General features: G+C 43.8%; 1 protein-coding gene across 1 annotated transcript in view; it reads left to right on the top strand.

Moving 5' to 3' along the window:
- The window catches only part of LOC127569483 (lymphocyte cytosolic protein 2-like), a 149,252-nt gene that overhangs the window by 16,787 nt on the left and 119,626 nt on the right, over nucleotides 1-12,839 (top strand). Inside the window, exon 3 of the mRNA XM_052014182.1 lies at nucleotides 11,806-11,852. Within this exon, the coding sequence (XP_051870142.1) occupies nucleotides 11,806-11,852 (47 nt within the window). The remainder of the gene's footprint in view (nucleotides 1-11,805; nucleotides 11,853-12,839) is intronic.

Raw genomic sequence — 12,839 nt, 5'->3', positions numbered from 1 at the left:
TTTCCTCACCAAAGCCTTAATATCCCTCATCATCCAGTGTTCCCTACTCCTGCCAGCCTTGCCCTTTACTCTAACAGGAACATTCAGATCTCGAACTCTCAGTATTTCACTTTTAAAATCCTTCCGCTTGCCAGATGTCACTTTGCCGGCAAACAATCTACTCCAATCAACTTTTGCAAGGTCCTGTCTCATACCATCAAAATTTGCCTTTCCCCAATTTAGAAATTTAACGTGGGCCATATGTGTCCCCTTCCATAACTAATTTAAAACTTACATAACTATGATCACTGGTCCCAAGGTGCTCCCTACTGACACCTCAGCCATTTGACCCAAAAGCAGGTCAAGCTTTGCTCTCTCCCTGGTAGGGCCTTCAGTATATTGCCTGAGGAAACTTTCCTGAACATACTTAATAAATTCCACCCATCTAAGCCCTTAGCACTATGGCAGTCCCAGTTTATATCAGGAAAGCTAAAATCCCCTACTGTGACAACCCTTTTATTCTTGCAACTTTCTGCAGTCTTCCTGCATATTTGATCCTTTAATTCCTGTTGACTATTAGGGGACTTACAGGACAATTCCAACAAGGTGATTATCCCCTTCTTATTTCTCAGCTCCACCCATAAAACCTCACTGGACGACCCCTCAGTAACTTTATCTCAGACCACTGCCGTGATGTTCTGCTTATCAGAAATACAACTCTCGATCCTTGCTTTCCTCCACCTCTATCAACAGTCTTTCCTTGCTCCCTGCCATGCTGCTGCCTCTCTTGTCTTACTGACCCCATTGTCTTTGAATTCTGTCTGAAGTTCCAGCCTCCTATCTGCCTCACTTCTGCTTTAGATCCCACCCCATGCTGATCTAGTGTACACCCTCCCTAGTAGCACCAGCAAATCTGCCTGCCAGGATATTGGTCCCCCTCCAGTTGAGGTGCAACTTGTCCCTCTCGTACAGGTCACCTTGGTCGCTGAAGAGATCCCACTGGTCCAAAAATCTGTGTCCCTGTCCCCTGCACCAAATCTTCAGCCATGTATTCATCTGCCCTATCCTCCAATTCTTACCCTCACTAGCACGTGGCACTGGAAGTAATCCGGAGATTACTGCCCTTGAGGTCTTGCTTTTTAACCTCTTTCCTAACTCCCTGTATTCACTCTGTAGGACCTCATCCCTTTTTCTACCTATGTCATTTGTGCCAACGTGCACAATGGCTTTTGGTTGCTTACCTTTCCCCTTGGGAATGTTCTGCAACTGCTCAGAGACATCCTGGACCCTGGCACCAGGGAGGCAACATGTGATCCTAGAGTCCCTTTTGCGGCCAAAGAATGTATGATAGTCATCAGGATTGGATGGGATGCATCTCAACATTTGGAGGGAGGTACAGGAGGACAGCCTTGAAGGCTAAATGATGCAGATGGGGTTAGACGCTGACTGTTCATCCTTATTCTTCATTTTCTCAAATGTTACATTCAGAAAACAGTATTCTGATATATTAAATGAATTCCAAGAAAAAACATATGGTAAAAAGTAAGATAGCTTTTTCCTCTATATCATTGGCCAAAATAATGAATACTGTGGTTAAAAAATGCATACAGGAAAGAAATTATGCCCAGAATGAATTATAAAAATAAAATCTGATTCCTCGGGACGTATTTGGAATTAGCATTACTGTACTTCCTATTATAAACTTTACCCATTTGTGCAACCTTGTATCATAATTTTTTAATGTAAATGTCTAAGATTGAAGACATTTATAATGGAAATTAAAACTCAATGAACCCATGGAGGCTGATCTCACTTTTACTATTTCAGCCACATGCTGAGAGGTCCATCAACATACATATGTTACTAAGCCAACGTAGCTTACAGTGGATTGGCCACATGCATTGAATAGATACACAGGAGACTGCTGATACTGGAATCTGGAGCAAAAAAACAAGCAGCTGGAAGAAATTAGCTGATCAAGCAGCATTTGTGAAGGCAAAGGGTTAAGTGAATCAGGCAGCATTATCCTTTGCCTCCACAGAGGTTGCCTGACTGCTGAATTACTCCAGCAGCTAGTTTTTTGTATTGAATAGATGATGGCCTCATTATCTCAATGAATGGTGGGGCAGGTTCAAGAGGCTGAATTGCTTACTCACATTCCTATGTTTTCTTGTTAATACCTGGAAATTGAGGAGTATATGTACAGTACTTCCTTAGAAGCACCAGCCTTATCTCAGTAATGTGACATACCGCTAAAGGTAGCGATTAGTGTCCCATTTTTAATGAAATTTAATTCAAAGAAGTGCAAAATGATACACTTTGGTGGGAAGAATGAGAAAAGGCAATAACATGCACATGGTATGACACCCAGTCCCACATTGAGAGCACTGTTGAATATAGCTTTTTGTTGAGACTTTAAACAGGGGTCCCCTATGCCCCTCTAACAGGTATAAATACTGTAAGTTTAAAGAGTGGGAGAAGTATCCTGTTGTCCTGACCAATAATTATCCTTCAGCAATTCCCACTAAAACAGTTATAGTTTATCTTACGTGTGTGAGGGACTTGCTGTGTGTAAATTTGGAACAAACTGCTGAGCTCCTTGCACCTGTTTTACTATTCAGTCAGATCTCTGCCGATGTGCACCAATGCATAGACCAGCCTTTAATTTTTTGTTACCCTTCCTCCAAGTAATATGCAGGAACACAGGCTTGTTTCCCTACATTATTACAGTTAGAAATATGAAATGGTTGTGAATTGCCTGAGATCATGAGAAATGTGGTGTGTACATGCAATGGATTTTGTGTACAGGGTGCCATTTCAAAATCTGCAGATGATACAAAATGTGGTGACCAATGTCAGAAAATCCTTCACGAGGGTGAACCCTCGCAAGCTGTCAATCCCAAAGGTGTACCTGTGAGGGTACTGAAAATTGTGCCGACCAACTGGCTGGAGTATTCAAGAACATCTTCAACCTCTCACTGCTGCAGTCTGAGGTTCCCACCTGCTTCAAAGGGGCAGCAATCATACTGGTGCCTAAGCAGAGCAGGGTGAGCTGCCTCAACCACTATCACCTGGTAGCACTCACATCTACTGTGACAAAGTGCTTTGAGAGGTTGGTCATGACCAGAATTAACTCCTGCCTGAACCATGACCTGGACCCGCTGCAATTTGCCTACCGCCACAACAGGTCTACAGCGGACACAATCTCACTGGTTTTCCACTGGGCTTTGGAGCACCTAGGCAACAGCAAAACATAGGTTAGGCTGCTGGCTATCGATTACAGCTCAGTGTTCAACACCATCACCCCCTTCAGTATTAATCAACAAGCTTTAAAACCTGGGCCTCTGTACCTCCCTCTGCAACTGGATCTTTAACTTCATCATCGGGAGACCACAGTCAGTGCAGATTGGTAACATCTCCTCCTTGCTGACAATCAACACAGGAACACCTCAAGGATGCGTGCTTAGCCCACTGCTCTACTCTCTCTGTGCCTATGCACAGCTCAAACACCATCCATAAATTCATAGATGACACCACTGTTATTGGTGAAATCACAGTTGACGATGAGGAGGTGTACAGGAGTGAGATAGTTCTGCTTGTTGAGTGGTGTCACAACGACAACCTCACACTCAACATCAGCAAGACCAAGGAATTAATTAATTAATTATAAACTTCAGGAAGGGGAAGTCAGGAGAACACACACCACTAAGGGGCTAGCGGTGGAAAGGGTGAGCAGCTTCAAGTTCCTGAACATCAACGTCTCGGAGGATCTATCCTGGGCCCAACACATGGCTGTGATCATGAAGAAGGCATGCCAACGGCTCTACTTCATTAGGTGTTTGAGGAGATTTGGTATGTCACTAAAGACTCCTGCAAATTTTTATAAATGTACGGAGGAGTCCATTCTGACTTATTGCATCACAGCCTGGTATAGAGGCTCCAATGCACAGGATCGCAAGAGGCAGCATCCATCACTGAGGCCCCTCACCATTCAGGACATGCCCTTTTCTCATTTCTACCATCAGGCAGCCTGAAGACCCACACTCAATGATTCAGTAACAGCTTCTTCCCCTCTGCCATCAGATTTCTGAATGGTCCATGGATCCATGAACACTACTTCATTATTCCTTTTTATTTGCACTATTTATTTATTTTTTAATTTATAGTAATTTTTATGTCTTTGCACTGTACTACTGCCCTAAAACAACAAATTCACAACATGTAAGTCAGTGATAATAAATCTGATTCTGATAAACCTGAACCTGATTCTTGGAACAGGTTCAGAAACAGGTTTTCCGTCTTGGAGGCTGTTGAGGGGGATGACCTGCAGGGGCCTAGCTGCAGTAACCAGGTCTCTGGCACTGGGACTGGTACTGCTGCTCAGAAAGGAAGGGTGGGAAAGAGACATGTGGTAGTGATAGGGGACTCAATAGTCAGGGAAACAGATAGGAGGTTCTGTGGCAGTGAGCATGAATCCCGGATGGTATGTTGCCTCCCAGGTGCCAGGGTCCGGGATGTCACTGATCGGGTCCACAGGGTTCTTTAGCGGGAGGGAGAGCAGCCAGAAGTTGTGGTCCATGTTGGCACCAACGACATAGGTAGGAAGGGGGATGAGGTCCTGAAGAGCGAGCTCAGGGAGCTAGGCAGAAGACTGAGGAACAGGACCTCAAGGGTAGCAATCTCGGGATTGCTGCCGGTGCCATGCGATAGTGAAGGCAGGAATAGGAGGAGGTGGCAGATAAATGCGTGGCTGAGAAGTTGGTGCAGGAGGGAGGTTTTAGATTTCTGGATCATTGGGATCTCTTCTCGGGAAGGTGGGACCTGTACAGAGAGGACGGGTTACACCCGAACCAGAAGGGGGCCAATATCCTTGCGGCTAGGTTTGCTAGGGTGGTTCGGGAGGGTTTAAACTAGTTTGTGAGGGGGAAGGGAACCGAGGAGTAGGTCAGAGGAAGAAGGGAATGGGGAAAAGTTAGATCAAACAGGTAGAGAGGCTTTGGGGAAGGATAAGCAGAATGCAGGCTATAAAAGTAGTAAGGTAGATGGACTGAAGTGTGTTTACTTAAATGCAAGAAGTGTCAGGAATAATGGAGATGAACTGAGGGCTTGGATAAGTATGGGGGACTATGATATTGTGGCTATTACTGAGATGTGGCTGACGTCAGGGCAGGAGTGGATATTGAATATTCCTGGTTTTCGCTGTATTAAGAGGGATAGGGAAGGGGGAGAAGAGGAGGAGGGGTGGCGATACTGGTCAGGGACACCGTTATGGCTGTGGAAAGGATGCATGTTGTAGAAGGATCATCTCTAGAGTCTGTATGGGTGGAAGTAAGGAACAAGAAAGGAGCAATTACTCTACTAGGAGTATTCTATAGGCCCTCCGCTAGCGGTAGAGATATAGAGGAGCAGATTGGCAGGCAGTGTTTGGAGAGAAGCAAAAATAACAGGGTTGTTATTATGGGAGACTTCAACTTCCCAGATATAGACTGGAACCTGCTTAGTGCCAAAGGTTTAGATGGGACGGAATTTGTTAAATGTGTCTAGGAGGGATTCCTGATGCAGTATGTTGACAGGTCAACTAGAGGGAATGCCATGCTAGATCTAGTTTTAGGAAATGAACTGGGACAGGTGAAGGATCTATTGGTGGGTGAGCATTTGGGGGACAGTGACCATTGCTCCATAACCTTTAAAATTGTCATGGACAGGGACAGGTGCAGAGAGGACAAGAAGATATTTAATTGGGGAAGGACGAACTATGAGGCCATAAGGAGAGAACTTGGGAGTGTAAAGTGGGATGTCCTATTTGAAGGGAAATGTACCATGGAGATGTGGTCGATGTTCAGGGATCTTATGCAAGATGTTAGGGATAAATATGTCCCGGTGAGGCAGAGAAGGAATGGCAGGGTGAAGGAGCTGTGGGTGACGAGAGAGGTTGAATGACTAGTTAGGGAGAAGAAGGTAGCATACATAAGGTATAAGCAGCAAAGTTCAGACAGGGCCTGTGAGGAATATAGAGTAGCGAGGAAGAAACTTAAGAAAGGGCTGAGGAGAGCTAGAAGGGGACATGAAAAGGCATTGGCTAGTAAGGTTAAGGAAAATCCCAAGGCCTTTTTCACCTATGTGAAGGGTAGGAGGATGGCTAGGGTAAAGGTAGGTCCGATTAAAGACAAAGGTGGGAGAATGTGCCTGGAGGCAGCGGAAGTGGGAGAAGTCCTCACCAAGGAGAGGGGTCTTGATGACGCGGAAGGGAGCGCTGGTAAGGGTAATGTTCTCAAGGTTGTAGATATCAAGAGAGAGGATGTGTTGAAGTTGTTAAATAATATCAAGACGGATAAATCTCCGGGGCCTGATGGGATTTTCCCCAGGCTGCTTCGAGAGGTGAGGGAGGAGATTGCTGAACCGCTGGTAAGGATCTTTGAGTCCTCGTTGTCCACGGGGATGGTGCCGGAGGATTGGAGGGTGGTGAATGTTGTCCCCTTGTTCAAAAAAGGTAGTAGGAATAGTCTAGGGAATTACAGACCGGTGAGCCTTACGTCTGTGGTAGGTAAGCTGTTAGAAAGGATTCTAAGGGATAGGATCTATGAACACCTGGAGAATAATGGACTGATTAGGGACAGCCAGCATGGCTTTGTGAAGGGAAGATCTTGCCTCACAAACCTGAGTGAGTTCTTTGAGGAGGTGATGAGGAAGATTTATGAGGGTGGTGCGGTGGATGTGGTCTATATGGATTTTAGTAAGGCATTTGATAAGGTACCTCATGGTAGGCTTCTTCAGAAGGTCAGAGGCCAAGGGATCCAGGGAAGCTTGGCTGTGTGGATTAGGAATTGGCTTGCATGTAGAAAGCAGAGGGTTGTGGTGGAGGGAGTGCCCTCGGATTGGAGGGCAGTGACTAGTGGTGTCCCGCAGGGATCGGTTCTGGGACCTCTACTTTTTGTGATATTTATAGATGACTTAGATGAGGGGTGGAAGGCTGGGTTAGTAAGTTTGCGGACAACACTAAGATCGGCGGTGTTGTGGATAGTGTGGAGGGCTGTCAGAACTTACAGAGGGATATTGATAGGATGCAGAGCTGGGCTGACAAGTGGCAGATGGAGTTCAATCTGGAGAAGTGTGAGGTGGTACACTTTGGAAGGACAAACTCCAGGGCAGAGTACAGGGTAAATGGCAAGGTACTTCGCAATGTAGAGGAGCAGAGGGATCTGGAGGTTCATATTCACAGTTCACTGAAAGTTGCCTCACAGGTGGATAGAACAGTTAAGAAGGCCTATAGGATGTTAGCTTTCATAAATCGTGGGATTGAGTTCAAGAGCCGCGAAGTGATGATGCAGCTTTACAAAACTCTAGTTAGACCACACTTATTGTGTTCAGTTTTGGTCGCCACATTACAGGAAGGATGTGGAGGCATTGGAGAGGGTGCAGAGGAGATTTACCAGGATGCTGCCTGGATTAGAGCGTATGGAATATGAGGAGAGGCTTAAGGTGTTAGGGCTTCATTCACTGGAAAGGAGGAGGATGAGGGGAGACATGATAGAGGTATATAAAATATTGAGAGGAATAGATAGAGTAGACAGCCAGTGCCTCCTTCCCAGGGCACCAATGCTCAAGACGAGAGGTCATGGCTTTAAGGTTATGGGTGGGAGGTTCAGGGGAGATGTCAGAGGGAGGTTTTTCACCCAGAGAGTGGTTGGTGCATGGAATGCACCACCTGGGGTGGTGGTGGAGGCAGATACATTGGACAGGTTCAAGAGTTTGTTGGATAGGCACATGGAAGAATGTGAGATAGAGGGATATGCGGGAGGAAAGGTTTAGATAGTGTGAGGGTGGTTTGATGGATGGCACAACATGGTGGGCCGAAGGGCCTGTTTTGTGCTGTATGGTTCTATGGTTTTATGGTTCTATGGAAGTATGGCAAACAGTGAGAAGTGAAGTGAGGAACTGACTGGTGGAATGGTCAGACATGCAGAAAAGTACAAAACAATACATTTTGGTGGGAAGAATGTGGAAATGCATTAACATATAAAGCGTATAGTTCTAAGGGGGATGCAGGAACAGATGTTTGGATATGGACAAACACCTTGAGACTGGCATGGTGGATTGAGCACACAATCAAGAAAACAGTGAGGGTCCTGTGCTTTATAAACAGAAACAAAGGGGACACAAGCAAGAAAATGTTGACAAAAAAGCAAAATCTTGCTGATGCTGAAGATTGAAGTGAAACAGAGGACACTGGAGATACTCAGCAGGTCAGATAACATCAGTGGGCAGAGAGAGACAGTTAACTGAAAGGTTAGCTCTGTTTCTCAAACCACAGATGCTGCCTGACTTGCTCAATATTTCCAGTATTTTCTATTTTTATTTGTTTATATTGAAGCACTTTAAAAGACTTTAATCACAACCCGTATATAGTCCCCAATTCTGATTACATCACTGAAAGGAGGATTTGAAGTCCCTTGGGAGGATGCAGAAAAGCCTTAGTAGAATGGTCTCAGAAGAGAGGGACACTTCAGTTTTGTGGACGGACCAGAGAAGCAGAAATTATTCTACTTGGAAAAAAGAAGGCTGAACGATGATGGTAACCAAAAAGGTAAATGAGGGTAGGTGAGTGGATGTTGTCTCTTTGAACTTTAGTAAGGCCTTCGACATGATCTCACATGGCAGGCTGGTCTGGAAGGTTAGGTCTCATGGAATCCAGGGAGACCTGGTTCAGTGGATTCAAAATTGACTCAGAGGTAGGAAGCAGAGGATGGTGGCTGAAGGTTTATTCTCGGAATGGAGGCCAGTGACTAATGGTATGCCGCAGGGGTCAGTGTTAGGACCTTTGTTATTCATTATTTATATAAATGATTTGGATGCAACTGCACAAGGCTTGATCAGTAAGTGCGGATGACCCAAAATTTGGAGCTGTGTTGATAGTGAAGAAGGTTATCATAGATTACAGGAGGATCTTGATCAGTTAGGGAAGTGGGCTGAGGAGTGGCAAATGTATTTCAATACATTTTAAGTGTGAGATGATGCATTTTGGAAAGTCATTCCAGTGTAGGACTTAATCTATGTAGGGGACTAATGAGTGTAATGGAACAGAGGGACCAAGGAGTATAAGCGCATAGTTCATTGAAAGCAGCATCACAGATAGACAAGGGTGGTGAAAAAGGCGTTTAGCATGCTGGCCTTCATCAGTCAGCATACTCGTCATTGAATATACGTAGGATTTGGGACATTATGTTGCAGATGTATAAGTCATTGGTGAGGCTGCACTTGGAGTACTGTGTACAGTTTTGGTCACCCTGTTATCGGAAAGACGTGGTTAAACTGGAAAGAGTGCAGAAAAGACTTACGAGGATGCTGCCTGGAGTAGAGGGCCTGAGTTACAAGGAGAGGTTGGCCAGGCTGGGTCTTTATTCCTTGGAGCATAGGAGAATGAGGGATGATCTTATAGAGGTTTATAAAATCATGAGGGGCATAGATCAAGTGGATGGTAGCAGTCTTTTTCCCAGGGTAGGAGAGTCCAAATCTAGGGGGCATAGACTTAGGGTGAGAGGGGAAAGATTTACAAGGGACTTGAGGGGCAACTTTTTCACACAGAGGCTGGTAATTTCTGGAATGAGCTGCTAGAGGAAGTGGTTGAGACAGGTACAATAGTATCATATGAGAAGCACTTGGATAGGTACATGCAGGGGTGGGGCTTAGACGGATATGGGCCGAACACAGGAAATTGGGACTAGATGGGTGGGCAACATGGTCGGCATGGACCCATTGGGCCAAAGAGCCTGTATCTGTGCTGTATTGTCCTATGACTCTATGACTATGGAGTTTTTCAAAGTCATGAAGGGTCTAGACAAAATGAATAAATTATTTCTATTGGAGGAAGGATTGAGAACCACAGGATGAAGATGTAAACTGATGGATGACATAGTAGAAAGCTTTTTTATGCAGCAAAAAGACAGGTTCTGGAAATCATTGCCTGATAGGATGATGGGTGCAGATTCAAGTGTTGCTTGATAGAAACTTAAGGGACAAAGAAACTTCTGGCCTGGGAAGACTGACAAGATTGCATTTGTGAAGAACTAGCATGGAGTCAATGGACCGAATGGGCTTGGTCCTTTTTAAATGAGGCTGAAGAGGGCTTGGGTGAAGGAGGGCCATGACATGTGTGGGCTTCAAATGCACAAAGAAGTTTGCACGTGACATTAAGAAATGTGTTCCACACTGTCAGACATCACTCGACATCTCTGGCAGCCTCCAGGTATAAACACCTCTCATGCAGGGATGAATCAGAACAAGTTTCAGGAAGTGGAATGGAGGTATATACATCATGAGCAGGCAGAAGAGAATTAATTTAATTCGGCATTGTGATCAGGGCAGACATTGTGGGCCGAAGGGCTTGTTCCTGCGTTGTACTCTTCCATGTTCTATGTTAAGTGTGCAACCCACACTTGGTTTAGGTTTCTTTTACAATCAGTTCTGCTCACTAAAACCCAAGGGAAATAGCCAGGCCCGGAATAGACTCTAGAGAATGACTGTAAACTCATTCCATGATAGATTACAAGGCAAGGTTAAGTCCAAGTGAGCCTTGATGGGGAGGTGAGTAACAAAGAGCATGCATCAGACACACACGTGTGTTCATCACACCCTGGTAGCATCTCCCTATTCCTTAACCTCTCTTCTGTTCATCCAGCAGGTACCTGGAGTATACTGAAATGGTGGGTGTGAGGTGGTGATGGTTGTGGATTTTGCATCCAGTACACTGGGTGTATTGAGGGGGATTCTGGTGTAAGATTTGTCAATTCATACTTAATTTAATCAACTCAAGAGACATGTTTATAACTACAATAAACTACTATGGCTAAGGGTGTAATGGTTGTAAGTACAACAGTTGTATCCAGTACAAAGAAGTGGTACTTAATGAAGACGATGGTTGCAGTCTTCTTTGACACCTCGGAGGCTTGGCCTCAGAGTGACTGTGATGCATCGGGGTTCTTTTCCTCCCCTGTTGACCAGTTCCCAGTTATATATTACCCTGTTCTCTTCAAAAGTGCATTTTACATTTCACTTATTATTTACCCTGCTTCCTCTTCTGCAGATTGAATCATTCCACATCATCTTTGTTTACTTGCTCACAGACAGAGCTATTCCTTGAAATGGAACCTTTATACTAATTTTCTTGAGTTCTGTGACAGACATCACTTGCTTCAGCTGATTTTCAAACCTCCCTTTTGTTCTTTCTGCCACTGATTCCGTGTTCTGGCCCTGGTTTAAGTACTATTATTCATTAGCATGTTTCTGATAGATTTAATGTTGTTGTTCTGTCCCAGGCTGCCTGTCTGCTTTCAACAAAACACCACAGTCTCACAGTTTAAATTAATGCCCTGGCTTTCACATCCTGCATACTCTAAACATCATTCTTTTGCAGCACATACTTTGCATTTTTGATTTTTATTTTAGAATAGAGTCAATGTATGTTGTAATTGCTTTAACAATTTTTGCAACATATTAAAGTACTAAGACACATCAGTAACACTTTAAAATAGGCTTCACAATATTTTGCGATTTGCTTAAAGTAGATTTTATGTTTGGTGTGTGATGAGCATTTTCCATCTTATAATTTGGATGAAAAGGCAGGCTTTTTCATTGCACCTTTCTATGTGTTGTCATTTATTTGTCAGTTAGGTGTTAATGACTGTGGTTCCAGTTTCAAACAATGCTTATCATTTTCTGTGTGTATTCATTAGATTTGTTCATTTGAACATTACCTGTTTCTTGTAAGTCTACATACCAATTGCAAAATTATACATCTAAAGTAAACTGATCTTTTCTTTCACTTTACAGAACATGTCAGAAAATGACATTCAAAGATTTCCCACACTACGGGTGCCGTAAGTAGTTCTAGAGATGATTCTGTGTGAAAAGTTCAGCATGGAAGGGGGAGTAATTCATGCAGACTGTATTTTCAGGCCAGAGAGTACCCTACGTTACAATATGTAACACTGAGATCTGAATGTTACCATATGTATCGCACTCTTCAGTTTATGTGAGGCAGCAAGCCTTGCCTTGGATTACTGTTCATTCTCAAATAGATTTAATTGTAAGCAGCCCAATTTAGTACAAACACATTGTGTAAATGAATCTTATCCATCTTTCTGTGATTGGACTCATGGGGGAAGGCCCTGAGTTTTTGCAGTTGTCTGTACGAAGTTATATTAAAACACCAGCCCATTTCAGATCTCTCCCGTTGACTAAAGGAATGAAGTGGAAAGGTATAAAACATGACCGCAATCCATTATTATCCATTTTACACAATTGCACAAAGGAAATCTCATCCCATTTGTGAAAATGCAAAATGGTTTTTAAAATGCCCACTCTTTATCCTTCCTGGGGCAGGATAGGAACAAAGACTTGCCCAAACTTAAAATGCTAATTATTATATGGTATGATTTTTACTGAATTTTGCATTCTTTCTGACCTTCCGAAGTATATGTGTATTACAAGCCTATGTATTTCATTCATTTTCGATGAAATGACTTCAGAAACCTCAGTTAGCAAATGTGCAGCTGAAGCTATCATTATTGGCTATGTATCCAGGGTATTCCAAAAGTGGAGTGGCCTTATTCCAAAAGCCTTTGAGATAGCAGAGCACAATGTTGTTAAATGGACTGAGCATTAATGATCGTCTTACAAGTAATTGTCAGGATAGTCTTTATAACAGATCATGGTCTATGGTCTTTATAACAGATCAAATTGAGCTGACAGGGCAGCAGTTGAAGTAAAATCTCATTTAGCTTGCTATAGGTGGTTGCTGGAAGAATCAGGGGAGTTAATAGATACGTGAGAGAAGATATACAGGAAATAAATGGGAAAAAGGG

The sequence above is a fragment of the Pristis pectinata genome, chromosome 4 (assembly GCF_009764475.1).
Source record: "Pristis pectinata isolate sPriPec2 chromosome 4, sPriPec2.1.pri, whole genome shotgun sequence".
Classification (NCBI taxonomy): Eukaryota; Metazoa; Chordata; class Chondrichthyes; order Rhinopristiformes; family Pristidae; genus Pristis; species Pristis pectinata.
This window is presented reverse-complemented; position numbering and strand designations above follow the sequence as displayed.